Source organism: Simochromis diagramma, unplaced genomic scaffold (genome assembly GCF_900408965.1).
Source record: "Simochromis diagramma unplaced genomic scaffold, fSimDia1.1 OVJJ01000159.1, whole genome shotgun sequence".
Classification (NCBI taxonomy): domain Eukaryota; kingdom Metazoa; phylum Chordata; class Actinopteri; order Cichliformes; family Cichlidae; genus Simochromis; species Simochromis diagramma.
Genome location: NW_024387197.1, coordinates 1,028,576 through 1,055,141, shown reverse-complemented (window position 1 = coordinate 1,055,141; position 26,566 = coordinate 1,028,576). Strand labels below are relative to the sequence as shown.

At 39.4% G+C, this 26,566-nt stretch overlaps 1 protein-coding gene across 2 annotated transcripts; it reads left to right on the top strand.

Annotated features, from left to right (window-relative positions):
* Positions 1-5,956: 5,956 nt before the first annotated feature.
* On the top strand, positions 5,957-25,306 carry htra4 (HtrA serine peptidase 4). Of its 2 annotated transcripts, none has more exons than XM_040050202.1 (9): positions 5,957-7,001; positions 14,350-14,449; positions 14,544-14,748; positions 18,391-18,585; positions 18,704-18,736; positions 19,319-19,433; positions 19,535-19,592; positions 20,473-20,568; positions 23,299-25,306. In XM_040050202.1, the coding sequence occupies exons 1-9, from the start codon at positions 6,578-6,580 to the stop codon at positions 23,462-23,464; spliced, it is 1,392 nt and encodes a 463-aa protein (XP_039906136.1). In that variant the 5' UTR covers positions 5,957-6,577; the 3' UTR covers positions 23,465-25,306. The 2 variants fall into 2 exon arrangements, with proteins under 2 accessions (XP_039906136.1, XP_039906135.1); XM_040050201.1 differs by having other exon boundaries at positions 5,958-7,001; positions 19,319-19,445.
* The last annotated feature ends 1,260 nt before the right edge of the window (positions 25,307-26,566 follow it).

Here is a 26,566-nt window from a genome sequence, read left to right as displayed (position 1 = left end):
ACATGTCTGCCACCACCCTCACATACTACTCTGCCACCCCTGATCTTCCTATGCAGCACCAAAGTTCCTCTCTTAGCACCCTGTAATATGCTTTTTCTAGATCAACAAAGATATATAATACAAATATAAAATACAATAATAATATATATAAAACAGGTCCGCGGCTCCGAACCGTAGTAAAGGGCCCTCTGGCTAATACGTCGGGTACCGTGTCGGGCTCGTAACCGAAAACTAGGTTTACTTTGTTGTCTGGGTCAACTTTGCGAACGAGAGACAGAGAGGGGTGTTGAAAGGCTGCTCCAACAGAACGTATTGTATTGGAGGAAAACATGAACACAGTGTACAGTCGAGTCTTAATAGCTTACTTACAACTGGGCTCGTCAGGCACTCTTTTTGGCTGCAGTGGTTATTATTATATTTACATGCTTCCATCTCTCGTTTCTGGTCGGTGACAACTCTTAATTTTCGACTGTCCTTTTTCTCCCTCCCTGGCGCTCACAGATACATGACGGGTATGGCAGTCCATTCTCCCTGCAGCATGGACTACACTGCCCATGAGGCTACATACTTTAGGGTTATGCCTATAACACTCTGCCTATTGCCTTCATATTAAATCATTTTTTGAATAATAATTTTTAATAATATTTCTTCACGCCATTATGCGGGCCGCAAGTAGAGGTGACATGGGCCGCGAGATTGAGACACAGGCATCAGAGCCTCTTAATGCGTGTTTTGTTTGGGTTTCCATCGGTCTGGAATTACCAAAAATAGAGAGGGGACAGCCTAACATATGAAACAGGATAAGACCACCGTGTAATCCATTTATTTCAACAAAGTAACTGTATTCTGAATACCACCTTTTTAAACGGTAACTGTAACGGAATACAGTTACTCATATTTTGTATTTTAAATACGTAACGCCGGTACATGTATTCTGTTACTCCCCAACAGAGACTGGGAGGACACAAATGCTCGGGAAAACAAGAAGGTCTAAGGAGATAAACATAGAAACATGGAATGACGCACACAAGGAAGGGAACATGGGCACAGAAAATGGAGATAAGGCACAAGGACTAACACACCTAAACACAAAGACATGAGGGGAGAATAAAGGTACATAGGTTAACATTGAATAAACTCAGGATTCCCACTAAGAATAATAAACCATAACACAAAAGGTCATAAAAAACACAAGAAACACAAAATGCAGGTTCAAAAGAACCAAGAACCACAACATGAACCGGACAAAGAGGCTTCGAGCTGGTGTCCATTCTACATTATCATGCTATGAGTGCATCAAAGGGCACTTGGGATCGTTCTGAGAAGCCCTTCCACATGACATGAGTGTGTCACCTAGAGTTAAAATTTAACTAGTTTTAAGGAACAGTGTCAAATAGGTTCTACCTTCGGATCAAACGGAGGCACTGGTCCTCCAACAGGTGTAATTTAAGTGAGAGAAATACGGAGCCTCTGATGGATACAGAGCTATTCTCTCAGTCACAACAAGAGCAGACAGTTAGTTATGAGGCCGAAAAACCCGAAGAAAGAACATCATGGGCAAAGCAAATTAGAATGAAACCTGCATCGTTTGAAAGAAGCCGACTTGAATATCAAGCACAAGTGTGAACAAAAGATTGAACAGCATTATTTATTTAAAAGAAAAAAAATTGGACAGCCTGTCTTTGAGCTCAAGTCAAGTTTTTGCAAGATAAAATCATAACTGATTAGTTATAAAGCTATGCTCAGTGCTGTTTTGCTATAACATGTTAACTCTGAAATTATTTTTGTTATTATTATTAACAAGTTAGATATCAATAATTGCAAAAAATTGGAAAAATGTTTAAGAAGTCATCACAGATTAAGTCACCCTAGCTCTACTCTAACCATATTTTGGAAAAGGCCAAAACATACCTTTTGAGATAAAATGTGAATAGTTTTTTTGTTTTGTGTGATGGAGTATGATTATTTTCTTTGTTCCCTGACTTCCAAGACTCAGTAGAACAGTTTAATTAAAACAAAAAGTGCATGTTCTGATTGCCTAGTGTTTGCAGGTCTACGTCAGTTTGGTTAAGTAAATAAAGTAAGTAAAAGTAAACAAACATTTTCTTTGTACCATACCTTTTAACATAAATAATACAAAGTGCTTGAGAACAAAATATTAAAAGCATAAAGACAATGAGTTATGCAAAAGGAAGTAGTTTTTTGTGGGCAGGGAACCTGCTGGGGTTGTAAGTGCACTGGTGTATGCTGGGGTTGCCCATACAGAGCTCTGAAAATCCAAACTAGAATATTAAAGTGGAATCCAAAGTTAACTGGGAACCAGCGCAACTGAATTAGTAATTGTGTGACATTTGTGTGCTTAAAAGGTTTAGTCAGTGCTGAAACCGCTGCAGACATTCAAAGGAAACTTTTTTAAGACAAGTAAACAATGAATTTCAATAATTCCAACAAAATGAAATGTCCAAATCTAACAACTATTATAAAAATTTAAATCAAATATAAAAGATTTATCATACCATTTGTTACCATCGGTTATTTCATCCGTAGTCACTTCATCATTCGGTTTGCCTTATTTCTGGTCACCAGGTCACCGCAAATCCAGTGTATGTGGCTTTATCTGTGTAGCATACAGTAAGTCAAGACCATCAAAGTGCATATATAAAAAAAAATTCTCTCTCGCCCCTGTGGGCAGTCTTTATCCTTCCAGCTCGGGTCCTCTACCAGAGGCCTGGGAGCTTGAGGGCCCTGCGCAGTATCTTTGCTGTTCCTAGGACTGTGCTCTTCTGGACAGAGATCTCAGATGTTGTTCCTGGGGTCTGCTAGAGCCAATCGCCTAGCTTGGGGGTCACTGCACTGAGCGCTCCAGTTACTACTGGGACCACCGTTACCTTCACCCTCCACATCCTCTCGAGCTCTTCACTGAGCCCTTGGTACTTCTCCAGCTTCCTGTGTTTCTTCTTCCTGATATTGCTGTTATTCAGTATCACTACGTCTATCACTGTTCCGTCTTCCTCTGTTTGTCCACCACCACTATGTCAGGTTGGTTAGCCTATCCGTCTGTATCTGGAAATCTTGCCTGGTGTGGTAAATCCCAGACTCTATGGATCTTGTGCTCAGAGCTTGTTACTGTGCTGCCATGATTAGTGCCTCTGTGCTGTCTTTCAGTCCAGCTTTGTCTAGCCACTGCAGGATTTCTGGATATCAGCCACTTCATCTATCTGCCGGTGGTACATACCATGCAGGGGCCTGTCCCTCCATGATGGTTCCTTCTCTTTCTTGGGTTTCTGCTGCCTGAGGTATTCACTGAGCATGCAGACGTTCATGGCCATCTTACTGAGATAGATAGATAGTTAAAAAAACAGGGATTTTTCCTTCTCCAGTCAGTAAGTGTTGTCTGTACTGCCAGATATGGTGTTATTTTTATTGTCTTTATAAATACTTGTTTGTTTAATGACTTCTGAATGTTTTTAATAATGGCGTACTCTGTTTGTCCAGTATTCAGTTCAGATCAGATGTGACAAGAATGTGCAGCCTTGTACTGTAAAACCTCACTGTGATAATAACCTTTTTTATAGATGCATCTTAAGGGAACCCACATAGTAGTGGGAAAAATTTCCTTTTGATATGGAGATTTTACCAAGCCTTAAATTGAGAGATTAATGCTGATTGTATACTCTTTCTCTTTCTTTTTCTTTTAATTTTTATAAAGCACTTCAGTATTTCCACCTGGTGTAAAGACAGGGAGGAGTTTTTTTATTCAAAACGGGAACAGTTTTCTAATAACTAATCTTTTTTTTTTTTTTTTTTTTTTGCTTTAAAACAGGATTGTGCGAGTGAGGAAAGTCTGTTGGGAGTGCTGACTGTCTCTGATGAAGCAGTGCCCATTTCTTCAAATCCTCTCCACCTCAAACCAGAGTCTACTAACATTCTTTTTGAAGGAGGTATTTTAATGGAGGGCCTTGAGAACCTACCTCAAGTACTTTGCCTCTTGTTTGGGGCTGTTAATGCTTTATCCTTGGGCTACCCTCAAGCCATGAAAAACAGTTTCATATTTATTCAAAGACTGATGCTTGGCTTGGGACAGATGCTTTAACAGTCAGAATGTAACTAAATAAGTCTCATACATGAAACTAAATTATGCTTTGCGACACTTTATATGTACATGTAAAATCTAGCAGGAAGGTTAGCTCTGTGGTTGGCATGAAGCTGGACACTGGTGGCAGTGGCAGAGAAGAGGACATTAAAGAAACTGCTGGACATTATGGACAATGCTGGGCATCCTCTGCATATGGTCATAAACAGCCAGAGGAGTCTGCTCAGCGTGCTTTGCTTCTTCCAAAGTCTACTGTTTAACTCCTCACTGGAGGGGAAAGGGAGGGGACAAAGGAGGGAGAGAACAACTAAACTGTAGTGCTTTTCACTGTGCAATATTTTTTTATATTTGACTGTGCAACAATCACTGTGCAATATATTTACAATAGTTGAAATGTGCAATAGACTTGGGCTGTCTACATCTCATCAATGGGTATATTTTACAGATATTCCTATTTATCCTATTTATCCCTATTTTATTTTTTGGTAGTCCAACTCTGTAACATGGAACTTCTGTTGGTGCTGTGCTAGTGTAAACTGAATTTCCTGGAGGAACCCACCCAAGGGATTAATAAAGTTTTATCTAATCTAATCTAATATGTGCCTTAAACCTGCATTCTTTTTAAAGGCCAGCAGGGGGCGTTATCTGTGGTTGCACGCACATGGGAAAATGGCTCTCTAACCTCTATAAACACTTTGCTCCTCACTTATGGTCTCAGTTGCTCAGTGCAGGGAATGTTATTTAAAGCTTTAAGCCCATTTTGTAAATTTTGTTCATCTAAAGTGTCAGAAAGAAGGATTACCCAGGATATACTGATGGCCTACCGACTTGTCACTCATAAGACGGTAAGCAATGAGCATGCAGTCTCATAATCAAACTTATAATCATAATCTCTCCCTCCACCTCTCATTCAGTTTCATAACACCAAGATGGGGATGGCAAAAATGTTCATCTTCAGGCTTCAAAATGGAACCACTTGGGTTCTGGCTTCCTCCCACAGTCTTAAGACATGTGGGGTTAGGTTTATTGGTAACTCTAATATGCCTATAGGTGTGAATGTGAGTGTGAATGGTTGTCTGTTTCTGTCTCTCTGTGCTGACCCTGCATCAGACTGGTGATCTGTTTAGGGTGTGCCCCACCTCTAGCCCAGTGGCAGCTGGGGTAGGCTCCAGTCCCCCCCACAAGCCTGATAAGGCTAAATAGAAGAGAATGGATGGATGAAAGTTATACCGATACCTGTTGCTCTTGACTTCTTGTTTCGATTTTCTGTGTTTTTATGTGGACAGAGATATTTTTCAAAATGAAAGTGGAAAATGCAGACTTCTTACATGTTCTAGTGTTCAAGCTCACATTAATCCTATTAAATATTTTTACACTGGCTTCCAACTGACCTCAGAATTTGTTTTAAAATTCTCATACTTACACACAGAGCACTAAATGGACACAATCCAGACTGCTTATTTCAAAAGCTTGTTTAATACACTGCTGTCCGCAGCCTTTGTTCACGGGCTCAAAATCTATTAGTTGCTCCTCATACAAATTTTAAAGACTAGGGGTAAACAGGTCTGTGGCACCGGGACTTTGGATCAGTCTACTTCTCCTGCTACATTCAACTGACTCTGTGAACTCTGGCCTTCTGTTGAGATTCTTTTATTATCATTACTTGATCTGTTTTTTATTATCTGGTTATTATTTTTATTTTTTATTATTGTTATTTCATTTGAACATTGTTTGTATTGCTATTAACTGTGTTTGCGATTATTCCTAGTTTTTACTTTTGTTGTACGCCGCTTTCTGACTTTATGTCTGTGCAAAGCGCTCAATAAATAAACATTACTTACTTAGACAGTGACTAGGGTTACACCACCTGTTGCTCTGGCGTGCTTTTGACTGTGCATGTCATTACTTTTGTGTGTTTTTCATGTGGACCTTAAGTAAAATCCATTTTTAAAAAATACACAAATTTTGGGGACTATAGCCTTAAAGCGTCCACATGCTGCAGCTTAATGTTCACTGTTAGAAATTCCCAGGATACACACATTGACATGGAAAGTGTGACAAGTGATAAAACAAATGATTAAATGATGCATTTACTTGTAATTGTGAGTTCTGATCTGTTCGGCCTTCTGGCTCGCTGCAGTATTAAAATCCTGCGCTCTAATTATACACCACAGACTAAAGACAAAAACCATTTATCATCATATGCATTTCTATCTCCATTAATTGGAGGCCCTACACCACCCTTGCTTTCTCACACAAAAGCCGCGTACATGTACCATGAACCGTGCAGCAGCTGCATTCCATTGTCCTTTAATGTGATACAGCATGCAGCAATACGAAGTAGAAGCCAGGAGCAACATGCTGCAACTCGAACCTCACTGCCATCAGTGTTGGGGGCTGTAAGAAGACCAGCTCCGTTTAGGTGCATTACACCTGCAGCCTCTTTAAGAGCACAGAGACTGCTGCAAACTGATTCTTCACACGATGAAGAGCCTCGCTTACCTCACGCTTGTGTTCTCTGCAGTCCATACAGGCCTGCTAAGAGAAAGACAAACCTGCCCACAGGTGTGTGCCACCTCTCAGTGTCCTGCCCCACCGCACGCGTGTTACTACGGCCAGGTAAAGGACGCCTGCGGCTGCTGCGTGGTGTGTGCGGCCGGGGAAGGTGAAGCGTGCGGGAAGCGCAGCAGCGGCCACCTGTCCTGCGGTAACGGGCTACGGTGCGACTCAGGCCCGGGGAAAGCCGGAGGGTTCCACAGCCTGTGCGTGTGTGCCTCCTCCGGCCCGGTGTGTGGCAGCGACGGCAGGACGTACCCCAGCATCTGCCGCCTGAGAGCCGAGAACAGGAGAGCCGAGCTCGGAGAGACCTCCCCAGTGTTTTTAATCCAGAGGGGTCGGTGTGACTCTGGTAAGCTGTGGGATATTAGCTTTGGTCTAATATCCCATCTTTGTTGTTTTCCTCTTTCTTTCCTTTTTTCTTTAAAAATAGATAACTGATAACTGATATGAAACAGCAATTGTTAAAGTTAAAACTGTGAATAATACTGAAGAATGATCTTATGACAACATTTTCTGTGGAGCAGGTAAATTAACATATAAGTGAGAGAAGCCAGAGTGCATGTCCTGACGCGTGATGACACCGTAGCCTCTAAACAAAGGGGGTATTATGTACTTCTGCTGCACAAAGGTTTTTTTTTTTTGTTGTTGTTTTTTTACATAAAATCGATAATGAACCAAATTAAAAATGCATCCTCATACTTCTGTTTCTCTTTATGTTATACTTTTCTGCTAATTAAGGGTTAATAGTTTGATAAAGATGAACTAAATTATACAGTGGCGTTAATAGAGTAGTATAAGCAATGCTATAGCTGTGTAATAGCAATCATTTTTCACATATGAACTTGGGGACTTTTCTTACAAGTACACAGTTGAGGTCTCTAGACTTTTAAAAGGTAATGATGTTGAACAGCATATCTTTCCTTAACACCAGTGTTTCTGACAATGCACAAGTTCTGCTGCTATTATACACTGTGTATAAAAGATGAATACAGTGATGTCACCCAATTTAGCACCATGTTGAGTTTTTGGTGAAATTTTCTGGACAAGCCTCTTACCACCAACCATCCATTTATGACCACAGTGTATCCATCTTCTGATAAACCCAAGAACAGGAGGGCAACAAGCCAGTGAACTCCTAGTGCCAGTCCTAAGCCAGGGTAAATGGGGAGTGTTGTGTTAGGAAGGGCATTTGGTGTACATTCTTGGCCAAATCAAGCATGTTGATCATAAAGAATGATGGAGCCCGAATTAACGACTCAACCTCAGAAAACGGTTCAGTAACCCACTGAGCCAGTTTCTGCTGACTAGATGTCAAAATGGTCTACTGTATAAACATCAGGGCTAAAATCAGTTTAAACTGGGTTCGGAGTTGGAACTTTCAAAAATGAGTGGCAGATCAAATGCACTGGAGGATAAAATTATGCCCACTTACTGCTGAGATTTTTTTAAATTAGTTAGACAGACAGAAATGCTGTGATTTAATAAATATTTCTGGGGAAAATGTATGTGGGAGGTCCACTTAGGTGCTTACATAACTACAAAACTCTTGTCTCTCCTGGGATGGTAGGTCTTCTCATTGTGTGTTGCCTGGTGATATTATTTGTATGGCCCTGTGGACAATCAAAACATACTGTTCCCACATACTAGTGATGACACAATGGTTAGTACTGCTGCTGCCTAGCAAGAAGATTCTGAGTTCTAATCCATAAATTGTCAAAGGAGTTTGCAGAGGTGTTGAGGAAGCAACAATTTTCCTTCACTTTTTAACCAAATATAGGGGGAGAGGGTGGTATCTTCTTAGCAAGCGTTAAATAGACATCTGGCAAAGTCATCTAAAGAAAAGCAGTGACTGCTGTTGCATTATGGGGGGTATAGGATTCACATTTCTTGGATTTATTCAAATGTTAAGCCTCAGCTGGTCTGATGCTGCTCCTGTGACGCTGAAGATTGCTGTAAATCTCAGATTTTTCTACTTCTGTGGTTCGTGGCTACTCATCATCACCTGTGCTTTTTAATTTCACTCATAAAGCTAATAAGTCATTCCCCAGAACGTGTCGGACTCAAAATCATCTACCTTGGGAAAAGTTGTCTTCCTGGAATATGCTGATATAGGGAGCCTCATAATGTTCTGCATATTCATGCGACATAAAACAGTGCATTCTCAAATTCTCCACTGATGGCTTTTCGTTCTCCTGAGAGAAACCCAGCACCACACTGCCACCCAAATATATCCTCTTCATTTTCCCTTCCTGTCCTATCCATTTTCAGTTGCACGTTTTATCACAGCCTTCCAAAGAGGTGAGAGAATACATCATGCATTAGACCTCCAACTGCTTGCCTATGCAAGCTGGTTTATGCAAATCCCTGAGCACTGACAATGTAGATGAGGCCGTAAAATATAAAATATAGCAAAAAGGAGATGGGAATATCCCTGTCAGAAGGATTAAATATAGCCTTCACTTTGCTCAGATACTGGCATCATAGATATGTGACCTCCTTTGCGGTATGTGAGTAGAACGGTATAAATCAGAATATATCACAAAGGAAGGCTGCACAGCACAAAGTAATCCATTCACATCCAATTAGATTTACCCTAAACAGAGGAAACTCTTGTGTCTGGTATCTGCCATTTATTTAATGGAAGAAGTGGAGATGGGGACACTCAGTTTTCCCCAGCATGCATCATGAAATGTAACAAAATGCTAAGCAGAGATGAATGAATGAATGAATGCCTTTATTTGTCGCTTGCAGTTGCCTGCATCAAAAGGTCTTGTGCATAGCATGGAACAAAACTGCAAAGACTCAACTACCCTAGTTGAGTCTTTTCCTTTTTCACCTGTCTGTATATCTCAAATTTAAATCTTTTGTCTTGTGGGTTTAAACCGGAAGACCTTTCTAAATAGACAACTTAGTATCCCAAGCAATTCCTTTAAGATGTTCCCACACTTTCAGTCTACATTCAGTATTTAATGTTCACTGTCAGTGCAGCAAGTAATGTGCCTTTGATGAAAGCGGCTGTGGACGAGCCATCACTGTTTTATTCTTTGTTACCATGGTGTAGTACAGCCACGCTTAAACTTCCCCAGAAATTTACATGTAGTCTTAAGTAGAACTTTTTCTTTAGCAAAGGCTTCACTGTCTATGTTGGCCTACTATCACTAGATTTCTTTATGTGTCACTACTACCAACTGCTGCCCAGTGAAAGGTCTGTCTTTTCAAAAGCCAGCTACACCAGTGAATGAACTTTGCGATGATAATTCCTGCAAACCTCTGTATAGCTGTCGCAATAATATTTCAAAATAAAATGATTCTTACGCAATCTAAACATGTATATGTTAGCACACTGGATGACTTCTGTTGTTATATTTCCAGCATCAGGACTGATCTAGCCTTAAGCTACCGTTTATCTTATTAAAATCTTTATTTAGACTCTCATGCATACCAGAATGCTCCAATACAAAACAGACTAATGTAGCTTGTCAACCACACTTAAAATACATATCTGAAAATTTAGGTTTGGATTTATGTAATTTCTGTGGAGTGAGGTGAGCTGATAAAGGCAAGTCTGCATTTGGAATTAACTGTAGCTGACAAACTATTATAGCATAAATCTGACCCGAAGTGTTCATAAGTATATATATTCACTCTTGATTTTTGCAAAGCTGGCTTTGGACTCTGATTCTGTAACACAGATCATTCCTTAGAAATACATTTTTGCCCTGTATTGTGATGAACAAGTCTCTGCATCAGTCATAGCAATTTGAGGGCATAACCGTTCCAAGAAGGAATCCTCAGCCTCACAATATCTCTTAGAGTCAGTAATTCCACTGATTGGTGGAGCTTCTCTTTTTGGGAAGTGACATTGCTAACTACTGCACCTTCGTGCTGCCTATAAGTCCCATTAATACAACCTGTAGGTGGCACATGACGTTGATGACAACATTATCAAATGAATGTAATTAATTTTGTTTTTAATAAGAATTGAAACTACTAGTTGAAGAATTTTCTGCAAGGTTTTTTTGCAACAACAAATGTGGCCCCCTACTGGCCATTATAAAGAAAGCAGGTTTAAGTCAATTGTACTTTGGTTTCAGACTTCAGACCTCGAAGTTACATCCATCTTTTCTATACAGTCTATGCCTTCTCTTTTGCTCTAATCATTAATATAAAATGCCAAATATGCCACTTGATCATAAGCACAGATTAGGGACTAGTACTAGGACTTAGCTAATATATTAAATTGAATATGCTGATAGTAACTAGCACTTGGGTAAAGTAAAATGTGAAGTGAATTTAAAGTTTATATCAGAAATTGCTGATAACCTCACTGCTAGCAGTCTACATAAGATAAAATGAGGACAGTGCTGCCCTATGCCTTGTAGATAACAGTGTGTATGTCGGGAGTCCTGTCGTTACATTTCATCACCTTCCTCTGCTGTAAACAAGGTGATCAGGAAACAGACAGGCGAGAAATGTTGGCATATTTACGGCTGCTATTTCTGTTGATACAAGATGAAGATTGTGTGTGTGTATGTGAGAGAGAGAGAAAGAGCATAAACTAAACAGAAAGTGCTCAGTTGACTCTTGAACTATTTGTGTTCCTTACTGGCTGTGTGTAGAATACCAGGTAATATGGGCGTTATTTACAGAGGAGCATATCTTCAGTGGCTTATAAAGCACCTTAAGTTACATGAATAAAACATGACTGAAACTGGAGGATGGAATCACATCCCTTCAAGCTACTTTGTCATTTGATGTTTTGCTGATAATGACTACAATAGAGAGTGCCATCTAAAACATCGTTCAGTTGGGTTGAGATTTGTAATTGCTTAGGTCATAGCATGTGAGTGAAGGATGAGATCTTTGCAGTGATTTGCTGCAATCTTGTAAAACTATGCCAGCATAATGGCCCCAACACTATGGATCCAAATTTCTAGATGGAAGCTATTTTAAATTTACATTGTTTTCATTTTCATTTGTATATTTCAGGTCTAACAAAAGGTTAAACTACTTCATCAGTAGGGCTGCGCGATATGATGAAATATATTGGATACACTGTTTATTTAATTTTTTTCATTGTTTGGATGGTCATCACATGGGTGCAGGCACAGAGAATACCAGCATAGCCATTAAAGATGAGGCAGAAACAGGTAGCTCCAAACAGAAGGACCAGGCAAAACAAATCAAGGACCTTATTCCTAAACTAGTCCCCACCACAGAGTCAAACATGATAAACCTCTTCTACCACATACGCAAAAATCACATGAAAGAGTATGGAGAGAGTTTACGGATGAGACGCAAAAGAAGAGCCGTCAGGTGCTCAAAATAAACCTTACACTCAAACGTTAGAACAGGCTTTTCCCCGCAGCACACCATGTAATAAATACTCACAAAGAAAATTGCGGAAGTTACAACTTATATTTAACAATGCATAGTTTCATGCATCGGTCAAAACACTCGACTCCAGGTACACAATGTCCAGCTGAAAACACTTCACACAAGTTGAGCTGCCCGAGAGTGGCAGAATTTACAGAAAAAGCACTATTTTGCCATATACATCGTTGTTGGGATGAGAAATGTCTTTTATCGGGATATGAGATTCTGGTTATATCACCCTATTCATCAGGTAATGCATGTAATTTTCACTGTACAACTTTTTTGAAGTGCCTAAGAACACTTGCTAAAAACAAAACAAAATATAATTTACTGGGCGCTGGTTTAGCTCACTGGGATGAGCAGGAGACCATATGCCGCACGGCTGAGAGCAGCTGGTTCGAGTCCGACCCCCCATGTCTTTGCTCCGCTTTCCTGTTAGCCTTCACCATCCCTATCAAAAACAAATCCATAAAAAGGCCCCCAAAAAGTTTAACAAACATAATTTACGGTATAAATTCTTAATAGAAATGTTGAATTTAATGTGTGATGACAATATGAAAATTTAATAGCAGATTAGCATCAAACGCTGTATTCATTTGATGGAAGATGGAGGGACATGCAAGCTGGCAATGCTGTGTGTCATTTGTGTAATTGAGAGGATACTGAAAGCTACAAATTTATCCTGTCAATGCAGAGCTCACTCTTGATTTGTTGGAAGAGCTTTCAGAGGCAGAAATAGTTGGCATTTTGCCAAAGTAGCTTTTGGCAAAAACACAGACTGTCATTTGCATTTAAGACCATTTCTGCACAGACAAGTTTGTTTGTGCAAACGAACACGGCGTCAGCTCAAGAACCTGGCAGCTTCAGACCAACAAGTTTGTTTACCGAGCTAAGGAGAACTTGGGAGATATTGCCCCCAAGTGAGGAAAATACTGTTTTCCAAAGCAGGGTAAATTCCATTTCCTTTCATGAGCACTCAAGCATCAGACTTATTTCATGTCAGATTAATAGGAAGCTTCTAATCTATACTAGCAAAAACATATGGGTGGGTATTGTGTGTGCTTTTGTATAAACCAATGAAGATGTTTGTGTTTGCAGTAAGCCTGTGATCCCACTAATATTAAAAACCATACAAGCTCTGAGTGGAGTAATAATGTGCCAGTACTTGCCTGATAAGTATTCTGTAAGTCTGATAAGGAAAGAATTGTAAATGAAACTATTATCTTCATGTCACATGATACACAGATTCAGAGACACGCAAAGCAAAAGTGTTGATATAAATGTTTGAATTCTGAATAGGAGACTGAGTAAACTAGTGCATACAGGTGTAGGTGTTCTGGCGGAGGGCCAGGAAACATGGACACAGCAAAACAACTGCAGGGCAGATAATGTCCTTTTCTCCCATCTTGGCTTCTCTAATGGCAGCAAAAGTGCAGTCAACTTAATAACAAGTAAATGACTGCATTCGATCTAGTTAAGACCTCTCTAAAATGACAAAACCCTAAAAATAATACTCATAAAAAAGCTTTACTGCTCAAATGAAAAATCTATAAAAGGCTTCATTAATAAGACAAGCCAGTAATGAACTTAACCTAGTAATAACTAGGTTCGACCAAACATTAACAGAAGCTGAAGATGTTTGTTGCTTCCAGCTCTTTGTATGAGTCTTTTAACTATGAGATGAAGTATCTGATGATTGACTAATAGAAGCATCTAGATTCTGAGTTGCTTAGTAGTTATTTATTTATTTCACCTGTCTACGAGAACCATGCATGATTAGTTTACCAGCAGACAATTTCTGGAGTTCTTTTGAAAGTTAAGTTGCTGTTAACCAGTTAGTCCTTCCCCTTCCTATTGTGTTTTTGTCATACTGGCTGGCTTGGTGTCTGGGTTGATTTTGTGACAAACCTAAATATCTTATCTAGGTTATAACATGGTTAACATTAAACAGTGTGCTACCATTCATTATGAGGATTTTTGTATATATATTTGCTTCAACCCTTAGTCATATAATCATTGTTAGCTTTTGTAAAATCTGCCTAACCAGTGTGAAGTTGGCAAAACGGAGATGGGAAGATGGAGAACACCAAAGTCAACAGGATTCATTTCCCAGAGATGATAGCTACAGCACAAATTTATACAAGTTGCTTGATGTTGACCAAAATTGACTAATGGACTAAGGAGCCATTTTTACAGCCCCACTTTCTTTTAAACGATACATGACTGTTTTGGAAATAAAGTCTGTTTAAGTTTTAAGATTTCATTTTTCTATTAAAGAAATTTTTTTAAAAACTTTTATGCCTTTTCTTTTATACTAAAAGGGGCACAGCATCCGGGAAGTATACGCTACAAGTTTAACTTCATTGCAGATGTGGTGGATAAGATTGTCCCAGCTGTGGTACACCTGGAGCTTTTTCAAAGGTAAACCAAACCAAAGCAGAAAAATGAAGTAGCATTTCAAAATGCTCTTTTAGATGCAAAATGACCTTTGCTATTAATCTTTTTTTACTGCCAGAGTGCCATTTTCCAGTGAGGAGGTCTCTGTGTCGAGTGGCTCTGGGTTTATAGTGTCAGAGGATGGCTGGATTGTCACAAATGCTCACGTGCTTACCAACAAACAGCGGATAAAAGTTGAGTTGAAAAGTGGCGTGCATTATGAAGCTGCGGTCAGGGATGTGGATCAGAAGATGGACATCGCTCTCATCAAAATCGATCCAGATGTGAGTGTCCTGCTGTTTTTGTGGGGCTCCCCAAGGGTTTAAGGCAAAATCAGTGGTGCGTTTCCTCTTGCTGAGTAGCTTGTCATCAGAGGCTAACATCAAAGTGTATTAATCCTGCACACAAAGCAGTGAGAAATCCAGGGAGAGAGTCATCAAGGGCCTTTGCCTACCAAAATTAGACTCTGTTCCTTAACATGGCCAATTTGCAGACTGAATTCCTTTGGGGTGCTATTTGTTCATGTATCATGAATTCAAAGCCCCAGCTATTTTTTGTGTGTATACTTACAAGAGCGGTTTTGAATAAAACATGTTCCAACTTAGACTTGCTCATACAGAACTGGCTGCTTTGTATGGTAGCAGGTGCTCTATTCCCAACCACTTCAGTCAGACGGCACTCAGTGTGAAGCACATGATTAACATCTTTAGGGCTGATCTGAATACAGGAACACCTCAAGATCAGCAGAAGTTAACCAGAAGCATCACTGGATTTAACTGCTTTAAAGCTGAAGGAGTTTTCTCTTTTTAAAAACCTGGGAGTGGTGACAGTTGTACAATGCTTTAACACTCTGTGATACATTCTTTGCATAAGGGGTTCTAAAGCTTGCCTAAAAGGCATATTTGTTGTGACATAAGAGCCCATACCCCGGGAGGTGCAGCTATAAATTAAATTAAGCATTACAATTCCCACTAGAGATAAATGGCGTGAGCCTGGCAAAGGAGGAACCAGGCAGAGTCAAGTTGAAGCATATTTTAGTTTGGTGTACAACTAAATGTTTTTGTATTTAAAAAATGCACTTTAAACACTCATTTCCACCGTAGGGCTTTGGCAACCTTTTCCAACCAGTGACAGTTAACCTTCATCAACATCAACAGAAATCTCAACAGAAAAAGAAAAAAACTGCTAATAATAATGTTTGAACAAGTGAGTGACTGGAACAAGTTATGCAGTGGAAGATTTTCTAAAATTCAGCAACATGATTTTTGCTTGCAGGACTAGTTTTGAGAGACCATAAACAGCTGGTCTCTGAATGAGTTGAATTTCACAGAGGAAGGATCGTTTCACCAATGGAAACCTTACAAAAAAGTATAACAGTTTTATTACTGGTTTATCTCAGGTTTAGTGGGCAACTCATATCTTCTGAGGCTATTGCAGAAGCTAGCATTAGAATCTGCTATGGTCCATTTGCTGTGTCTCCTTCACGGTTTCTTGCCGGACCCATACTTAAACTCCTGCTCGGAGGTGCTGATTCTCATTCCTGCTACTTCAGCAATGAACTGTTCCACTGCAAGCTGGAGGCCACCACCTGGTAAAGCCAACATAAACACAAAAAGCAGAGACAAAATCCACCTACAAATTCTGTCTATAAAAGTTACAAACAGAATTTGTGTCAAAGGGCAGCCCCAGCAAAGTCCAACAGCCACTAGAAACAAGTCCAACTCATTGTCGTCAATGCAACCAAGTTCTCACTTCCAAACAGTCCATTTTTTTTTTTTTTTGTGTCCCGTTTGGATCTTTAGCCATCAGAATTGTTGTCTTAAGGCCAAGAAAGATGCCAAGCGGATTTATTTTACCAAGTGGATCATCATGGCCTTGCCATATTGGTCCATTTGATTGACCTTTATTATAATTATGAATTTATTTTATTTTCGGTTGCTACAAAAGGGACAGACATGACTGGGGGATAGGACAGGGAGAAAGAATGAAAGAAAGAGAGGGAGAGAAAGAAAACCAAAGGGGAGACGAGACGTGAGAAAGGGGGGAAGAAAGAAAGAAAAACAAACAAAAGTTGTATCCAAGATGGCCGACTTCTAAACGACCACCATGGTCACCACCCATCTTGAGGAGTTTGCCCCCTGTATAGGAATTTCTTTTATTTATGTATTAATCACATTATTTTATTTTATAATGCCTTGGTGCCACTGGATTTAAACATGTTCCACACTCACACTATAAGACAAATGGTGGGGGTGTAGTGAGGAAGTTGGGGGAAGCAGACCACTCCACTCTTCCACACAGGAAGAGTATTTTGTCTCTTCGAGGACTCTGGGAGGTAGCAAGGGAGTGTGAACCCTAAGGTGTGAAACAGCTGTGTACTGCCTTTTGTTCATGAAGAAGGTATTTAACTGAGAGCCATGCTAGGCTCAGTGAGACTCTGCTGACCGTCTGCCCCGCGGTCATGCAGGCTCTCCACAAGCTTGGTTGTCTGTTTTTTGTGTGTTTGGATTTTAAAGAATGTTAGCTACCGCTCACCGCTCGTCTGCAGGCTTTATTTAAATGGAAAACTTTCACAACTCCCCTCACATATACTTATGTGCCACAAACAGGACTTTAATATCACCAACCATTCCCATGTTATTATGGTGTATCCATATAAATGGCCCACCCTGTAGAATTACAAAAATGATCGACCTGTGACCCAGGCTGTCCTGGTGCAATATGCACTAATGACACTTATGCCCAAAATATGTGGTTAGCACAGAAGTCCAATCACAAAACACCACTCAAGTTCACATTATGCAGGTTATTTCTCCCAATCATAGCCCAGTCTCTAGATATTCATACAGCAATTTATTCACCTTTCATCCATGGCCAATTAACCTCTCTCTTGACTTTGAGAGGAAGCTGGATCACCCAGAAGAAACCTACACAGGGAGAAGATGCAAATTCCAAACAGAAAAGCCAGAGATAGGATTCGAACCATGTTTTAGATCTCACCCTAGGTAAGCACACCTGAATCAAATGATTAGTTCATTACCAGGCCTCTGGAGAACTTTAAGACATGTCAAGGAGCTAATTTAGCCATTTAAATCAGCTATGTTGGATCAAGGACACATCTAAAACCTGCAGGACACTGGCCCTTGAGGCCTGGAGTTCCCCCACCCCTCTTTTAAGCTGTTACCCTCCTGGACTGCCCTTTCACCCTCTGTTTGGATCAAACCCCTCTGCTATGACAGTGCCTGTATATGGCTCCCCAGCTTTTTAAGTTCAAGGTGGTCCTTAGGCCGGTCCTGTCATGTCTCTTTTTTTTGTGATCAACATTTTATTGATTTAAAACGGGGTTGGGGGGGGTACAGACATATACAGCACAACTGTAAACTGCAGTAGCAAAGCAAACATTAGCAAACAAGGCATAGGGACAGCAAAGAAAAGACACAAAAACACAAAGTTAAAACCAATTATTGCCTCTTCCAGGAGATAACTCTGGATGAGAAGATTTTCCAAGCGTCAACAGTCGTGGGTCGAGCTTTATTTAATTTTGCTGTGGTATGTTCAAAACCAATAACACGGATAAGACATCGTCTCCAGAATGATTCCATACAAATGTCAGGACAGAACCATTGCTTTGTAATAGTCTTCTTTGCGGATGTAAATCCAGCGAACAACATTTTGCATTGCATTTGTTTTAAGGAGATTTCAGAGGTATCATTAAGGAGACAAAGACCAGGATTGGGAACATAGAAAACTTCCAGTACCTCAGATAACACAGAGTTCACAAAGACTAAAAAAATCGGATACCACAGGAAAGTCCCAAAACATGTGCAAAAACGTGCCAGGTGATGAATCATTGCAGATGTGACAGTAATACGTAGCCTGTAGTTTCATCTGGAACCATGTCATGTCTCTTTGTGGCTCACTCGCAGGGTCCCTTGCCCGTGCTGCGTCTCAGCCAGTCCTCAGACCTGCGTCCAGGTGAATTTGTGGTGGCAGTAGGAAGCCCTTTCTCTCTGCAGAACACTGTCACCACTGGCATTGTCAGCACTGCCAATCGCAACAGCCTAGAGCTGGGCTTTAAGGACTCTGACATGGACTACATCCAAACTGATGCCATTATAAATGTGAGTGAATAAGCATTATAAACCTATTGATGCCTTTCATTTTAACTGCCTTTATTTGTTTTTATTCTTAATGAACAATGGGTAAGAAAATGTTTTTGTTTTTTTGTATTATTCATAGTATGGAAACTCCGGTGGACCGCTTGTCAACTTGGTAAGAGGATTTATAGTGCTGTCACGTGTAAAGAGATAAGACCAGGCCATTTGCATGTTTGTTATGCTTGCTGCTATGTAGGCGATTTTCTTGTTTTATTTATGACTGTGTGGACTAAGGTCATGATATTGTTTTATTTAATACCCAGTATCTTCACTCTACTCCCTCAGGTTCAAAATTAAGCCTTCCACAAAATATTTTAGGACAAGACCCGATTATGGAGGTCTTTGCATTGTTACTATGGAATAAAATGATACAGATTGTATATTCATTTATCAAGGTTGCTGCCTCCAGCCTGCCTTCCCGAAAATTGCAGCTTTTTTCTAAAGGAGAATAGTTGCCATACCGAGCATGCATTTTTTAAATTGTCCTTTGCTGTGAAAACACAGATAAGTTATGACAATAACCAAGACTGATGATTTGCATTGTGGGTAAAAAGAACACTTAATAGACACTGAGTTGTGTTATGTGCAGTGGAAGAAAAGGACACAGTACTGCTGTTTCTTTCTCTACATGAGGCAAAACTGTGAAATCAATGAAGACCACAGACACAGCTGCCCCTCTATTTTGTGCTTTTAACAGGATGGAGATGTAATAGGCATAAATACTCTGAAAGTGGCTGCTGGAATTTCTTTTGCCATCCCTGTGGACAGAATACGTCAGTTTCTTGCCAACTCCTACAACAGACAAGCGAGCAGTGAGCAGAATCGTATGTTTTTGTCACAGCATCCAGGAATTCAGTTCATGATAACATTTATTCAGTGATAAAGTAATATATATGTGTTTATTTCCCCTCAGGAAATTCACTACCAAAAAAGAAATTCATAGGTGTCCGGATGGTACAACTGACACCATCGTAAGTAAAGGAAAATTCATTTTTCCTAAATTGTCCTGCATTTTAAATGAAGCTAGTACCAGTGCCTTAAACCTTCCTGTTTTTTTTAAATGGCCAGCAGACTCTGACTACAAAAGTGCAGATTCATGTAAAATGCTGAAGTAACAACCTGCTTCTATTTGTGGATAGCATATCTTTAAGCCTCTGGAGGGTATAATTGGCTGTTTTTGACTACTTTTGATTTTATCTTTATATTTCACCTTTGAAGACTATTTACGTTGCCTTGTTTGACATCATTCTTTTCAGCACAACTTCACATGTATGAATTTACAGTTTGTTTTCATTTTGTCATACGGATCTAAAATCACACAAAAAAACTCTGAGTAGGAAAAAGTTCCTTTTTTTTACTTTGAAAATCACAAATATTATATCAAATGTCTATATTATCAAATAAGTGGCCAATTAGCAAGGAGCATCTTCATAGGAATTATAGTTTAAAAAAAGGTAGCATGTGCAGTTACCATTACCTATCGATCAGTAAATATCACAATATAGATATCAAAGATATGAAGAAACAGTAAAATAACCAGATAAAAGTAAAAAGATAGATGCATGGTTTTGACCAATTTTATTTTAAAAAAAAACACAAATTTCTTATCTGGTGTTCCTGTATGTTGTCTTGTACACTGAATTTCAGTAGTACTACCACTCAGAGGTTTAGCTGAACTACACCTTTTGTACTAATTATTGCCCTTTTGAAATATATAGGCATGTGTTTAATACTGCATAAAACTATAATTACTTTTGTCATTTCAAAATAAAATGTAGATGTTTGATGAGATATGAAACAAATTTCAACCAATGGGATAACCTGTTTCTCTGTTGTTGTGTGATTGTCCAGTTTAATCCGAGATCTCAAGGAACGTGAGCCAGAATTTCCAGATGTGAGCTCAGGTGTTTACATCTATGAGGTAATACCTGGAACAGCTGCATCCAGGTAAGAATTGTGCTGCAATACATTTATTCTTTTGTGGAAAAACTGAGATTTCATGTAGCTTGAAAATTAATAGGTAGGGTATTTTCTGAAAAGCGTCAGATTTCTGCCTGACCAACCTGCCCGAATAGTAAGATCATAGTCAAGGATCCATGCAGCATATTCAACTTAACACCTGTACCTGTTAGCTTCCATTGTTGTTTAGTGTAGGTCTGACAATCTACATTTAAAAAAACAGAGACTCCAGCTGCTGGGTTGCAAAGCAGGCTAATCTGGTGGTAGCCAAACATCTAAAGAACTTCCAGCACAAAAAGGCGATGTGAGAATAGTGGAGAAGGAGTTGCCTCGTGTTGCTTATGTGACAAATATAGGGGCAAAAGATGGCGCTGCCTTGGACACACACTTGTTTTAGAGCCATTAGTGCTTTCAGTGCTTCAAAATGTTTATTGTTATAAGTTATGGCTTCCATCTCTGACACCCCGGAGATTCATGCATATCTCTGATCTGTGGGTATTTCCTGCTATCCCCTGATATTGAGGGCAATTATCATATTGTAAACATCACATCAGGAATGCTGTTCGGAGTGATGTCAGGCCCAAATAGCAGCACCCTCTCTCTTCTTTCTCCTCCCAAAGTGTGTCAACTTGACAATGCTCTGTGTCTCACTCTGAAACTCTTATGATTCCTTATAAAAGATCTCAGATCATTATGTCAAAGCAAAATATCAACAAGTATGTACTTTAATGCTAAAACCTGGGCATGGAAGTTATGCACCCAGTTCTTGTTTTCAAGTCTTTCAAGATGTATGCTGTACAATCATTCCACCTTGGAAAAAAATGATTATAATAAGTTAGAAAAGTATATATTCACCTCCACTAATAGTTGGTTAAATATCCCTTGGTAAGTTGCGATTTAACCAGATATTATTAGTAGCCATCAATAAGCTTCTGGTAGGATATTTGACCACTTTCTTGGCAGAATTTTAGAGTTAATTTAAATTGATTGACTTGGCTAGTCCAGAAATTTTCAAAAGGGTTGAAATGGCCATCCCACAAACTTAGATTCAAGCTTAGAATCATCAGTCAAACAACTGTAAATAAGTACAAGTTATTTGTATGTGTCTCCAGTTTGCCAAGGTCTGGAAGAAGACCCAAACTGTCTTCCTCAGATAAGAGAAAATTATTTAAGACCCAGGAATTACTAAGGCTTGAGCCTGCCATGAACTAGAAATGGCTGGAACACTAGTGTCACTGTCAACAGTGAAGCGAGTGTTACATCACACCGACTGAGGGGGTGTCAACCAAGAAAGAACAGCTCCAAAATTGAAGAGCTTTCAAACTTGAGAACATTGCTGTTTAGCTGCCAGTACAGTGCAGCTAAGCTTCCACTGTATCCGCTGCATACACTGGAACATTGCACAGAGTAGGTGGAATATTTAATAAATCCAAGTTCTTCAGATTCACCTTAAATCAATAGTTTGACAGTTAAAACTTGGACACAATTCAGTGTTTTGACTTGTCAGTGCTCTCAAACACACATCCATGGATAAAGCAGGCTAACATTAGACCCAGCTCCAACCTGACAAAAAAAATTGTGGACTATGCTTAAAAACTGGGTCTGTGCCAGAAAACCAACAGATTGAAATGAACTCTACCAATTCTGAAGAGAAAAATAGTCACATATATAACCATACTTATTCCAGAATCTTGTTGATGGCTATTTTTCAGCCAACAGGTCTTTTTTTGTATGCATGCACACACATCCACCTTGATGACTTCTGATTATCTTTGATTATCAGAAGTTTGATTATCATATTGTGTTATGATTCATCACAGGTGATAGTTTTCTTACTCACTATTGTGCTAAGTTTACTAAAAGATACTAACATAGTCTTTAGAGTTGAGTGATACATTTCCTGGGGATTCATTTGAGTGTAACTTTCCCATTATAAACTACACAGGAAAGGCATTGCTTCTTCAATATAATATCCGGTGCAGCTTTAATGTTATGGGTTTTGTTTGCTGTATTTTAAGTCTACATTGTAGAGATTATTGTAGACACTTTCCTATTGTTATCCTAAATGCTACACTGTTTTACAGATTAAATCTTTTCAAAGTTGGATACCACAGCTGTGGGCTTCATTTATTTATGTATTTTCTTATTTTTATTGCAAAGCTGCACAGTTGGGACTTGTTTTGGTACTGGTTTACAGAGTGTAACAATATCTGCTGTGAACTGGCATTTGGAGGCCTTTCTGGGTGGATTAAGAAATTTCTTGCAGTTCTCAAGGCTTTAGATTAAACTCATTATTCTTGCACTTCCCAAAGGCAATGCTGACATCTTTTTTATGGAAGACAGAATCCTTCTCTCTTTCTTTAGACTCTATATTCTTAATTGTCCATGACATTGAAGCCTTATGCTTTGCACAGAACACAGCAGTTGACTAACATCCAAGCATTACAGCACAGCCTGTCAATTCACAGTGACAACTTGGATTGCCAGTCTAGTAACCTACTAACCTACTGTCATCCTGCCAACAGCAAGACGATCAGCAAATGTCCATACCTAACATGCAAATATCTGCCAGTGAAGAGATTTCCAATCAGTGAAGGGGTTTTGGGGGGGGGCTGACACAGGAGCAGGCTTGTCTTGTGTGAAAGTTACTGGTGTTTTCCTTAGAGTTTGACACCTTTTCAGCTTGTGATTGATGGTATGGTGTTGATATCTCTGCAGGGGAGGTATGACTGATCATGACGTCATCATTGGCATCAATGGACACCCTGTCCACACCACTCAGGAAGTGAGCGATGCCGTCAAGCACAGCACCTCAGTCTTTGTTTTGGTGAGGAGAAAGGATGGGGATGTTACGCTAATGATCATCCCTGAAGAAACTGACTGATACCACTGTCTGTCTGCAAGTAGCTGGGTTTCCATCCAATTGTACTGTGCATTTCCAAAAAGCAGAAGTATAAGAATTAGCAGTGCCAAAATGCCCCAACATGCTATTACCTTAGTTTTATGGTTCCCTTTTAGGAGGGTTACAGTTTCCTCATCATAGAAAAGAAGATGTTTTTTGGCATTTTGGTTCTCAGTTACAGTGTAATGAATCTTTGCCTGTTTTACTTTGCTTTCAAAATTGTCAGAATTCTGAAACAATTCACAAGTCCAGAAGAGCAAACAGTTGGATATCTGCCACAAGTTGGAAATTAGCACCAGTGACACCATAAGATCTTTCAATGATGTAACATGTTCAAAACACCATAGTAGCATTTATAAAGATCTATGCCTTTTTTTTTCTTCAGCTGTTCATTAGTCACACAGAAAGTACAGAAATTCAATTAAATCATCAGAGGTACAAATGAATATTTCCAGTCTCAAGTTATGAAGTTATGAGCACACTGCTCATAATTCAAGATTCAAGATTCTTTATTCATCACATGCATAGTTATACAAGTATAACACGCAGTGAAATGTAACCTGATACGCTCCTCGACTTGTGCAAAAGGGGGAGAGAAGAACAACATTATATATTATATACATTAGGTGAATGTGCAGTAGTAGATTTGTATGCAGCAAGCAGGTGAATTCTGTAAAAAATAATTTGATTTAATTGACAGTACACATGTCTGGTTAGATCCAGCTGTTTAATAGAAAGCTGTAAGAAGGAAATAGACAGCTAAAGTTAAATTTGCCAAAACAGGTGTGTTCAAATTAATCCCAGTCCATACAGGGAGGTCTGGATTTCTTTCCCAGAAATTTAGAAACATGTTTATGTAGTCCATTCCATTTGTGCTCCTCAAATTAAAAAAAAAATTGTTTTTGCACATGCAGACAGCGTAACTTTTACTCTGGATAATCCACAGACATCACTGTGAAGATTTAGAAGTGCTCTTGACAGTGTGTTCTTGGATTTCTTCAGAGTAATAAGGATGCTGGGGTTTTTTTTTTTGGATTATCAGCCCATACCCCATTAAATTTTGTGTGTTCCAAGTCAGTTTCACACTAAACTCTCTGTAAGGTGTCATGGGTATCATTAACATCATTTCCTGCTCTACTTTGTAGGCAAATTTTCCTCAGAAATGTTACAGCAAAATGAAATATAATAAATAGCTGTGTCAATGTTGGCAGAGGACCTGAATCACTGTCAGAATGTGTAGGTGTTGACACAGTTGTCAGGGGCACCATCTTATCAAAATTGTGCTATTTTAGTTGTTTTATTTACTTATATTAAAATCATTCAGATTCATGAATTCCCTGAAATAAAAAATGTAGAAGAAATTCTTGAATGCCATGAATATTCAGCAAGTAAACTTCCCTGACAAGGTGGGTATACTGTGTACCACACATTGCAGTGAGCCAACATTTGCATTTGCACACTTCTATGTGGTGTCTGAATTATGACATATACATTTTGTAGAGCTTTTGAACACACATTAAAAAAATTACACTGAAAATTATAGTTTAACATTTATAAATAATAGGACTCGTTGCCTATTATGTCAGTGTAGCTGACAACTAGATAGCTAGAAGTTTCATTACCATCACTCCTGACAATAAATATATTGTCTTCAGGTCAGCTGTTGTATGGTCCCACCCTTTCCATGGTAATCATTGTGGGTGAATAAGTGCATTCAAACTATCAAGCACAGGCAGTGTTGGGGAGTAACGGAATACATGTACCCCCGTTACGTATTTAAAATACAAAATATGAGTAACTGTATTCCGTTAAAGTTACCGTTTAAAAAAGGTGGTATTTAGAATACAGTTACTTTGTTGAAATAAATGGATTACACGGCGGTATTTTCCTGTTTCATAATGTGGTGGGTCAGGACTGTTTGGGTTTTGTTTGACAGCTATGTTCTGTTGTTCCAGGCGGCAGTGTTACGGTTGCCATGGTTACAGGGTGACGCTCTCTCTGCTGTTTCCTGGGTGAGAGAGCGCCTTTTTGTTGTTGTTGTTGTGCTAAGCTAATAGGCAGAGTGTTACAGGTATAGCTCTAAAGAATGTAGCATCATACGCAGTGTAGTCAGTGCTGCAGGGAGAATGGACTGCCATACACGTTATGTGTCTGTGAGCGAGGGAGGGAGAAAAAGGAAAAGTATGAGTTGTCATCGAGCAAAAACGGGAGCTGGAAGCATGTAAATATAATAATAACCACTGCAGCCAAGAAGAGAGCCTGACGAGCCCAGTTGTAAGTAAGCTATTAAGACTCGACTGTACACTGTGTTGGTGTTTTCCTCCGAAACAATAAGTTCCGTTGGAGCAGCCTTTCAACGCCTCTCTCTGTCTCTGGCTAGCAAAGTTGACCCAGACAACAAAGTAAAGCTAGTTTTCGGCTACGAGCCCGACACGGAACCCACCGTATTAGTCAGAGGTCCCTTTACTACGGTTCGGAGCCGCGGACCATCAGTAACAGTAATAAATCACAGCAATAATACATTCACGTAGTTGTAAACAGCATATATTAAGTAATCCAAAGTATTCAGAATACGTTACTCTCATCGAGTAACGTAACGGAATACGTTACAGAATACATTTTGGGGCATGTATTCTGTAATCTGTAATGGAATACATTTTAAAAGTAACCTTCCCAACACTGAGCACAGGTACGTGAAGTGCTCCATAAGTATCTGGATGGTGTATTTGTAACAGTCAAAAGGTTTTAGCACTTCCAGGTTTCACAGTAAGTGTCAAACTTTTATTTCAGACAGAAGGAGAATACTGTGTTAGCACAGATGATGGGGCCAGTCCTGTTAACTAGCTAACACCGGGAGAACTGTTAGGCATCACAGAAAAACCCGTTCTGTTGGGCATTTGTCTCATGCTTGTATACGTTTTTTTTTTAAATATATTATTATTTATTATCAGAGGCAGGAAAGATTGTAAATGTCTACAAAATACAGCAACTAGGACCGCATTTGAAAGAAAACATGGTAAATGGCACAAGTCAAGAATGTGTACTACATGAATAGATTTGTAGGGAGCATAATGAGCCACTTTA

Bases quoted from the DNA above. Each gene is read 5' to 3' on its own strand.
- htra4 (XM_040050201.1), top strand. From the start codon at position 6,578: ATGAAGAGCCTCGCTTACCTCACGCTTGTGTTCTCTGCAGTCCATACA. The intron at 7,002-14,349 runs GTAAGCTGTGGG...TTATACTAAAAG, and splicing joins GAGGGGTCGGTGTGACTCTG to GGGCACAGCATCCGGGAAGT. The intron at 14,749-18,390 runs GTGAGTGTCCTG...GCTCACTCGCAG, and splicing joins TCATCAAAATCGATCCAGAT to GGTCCCTTGCCCGTGCTGCG.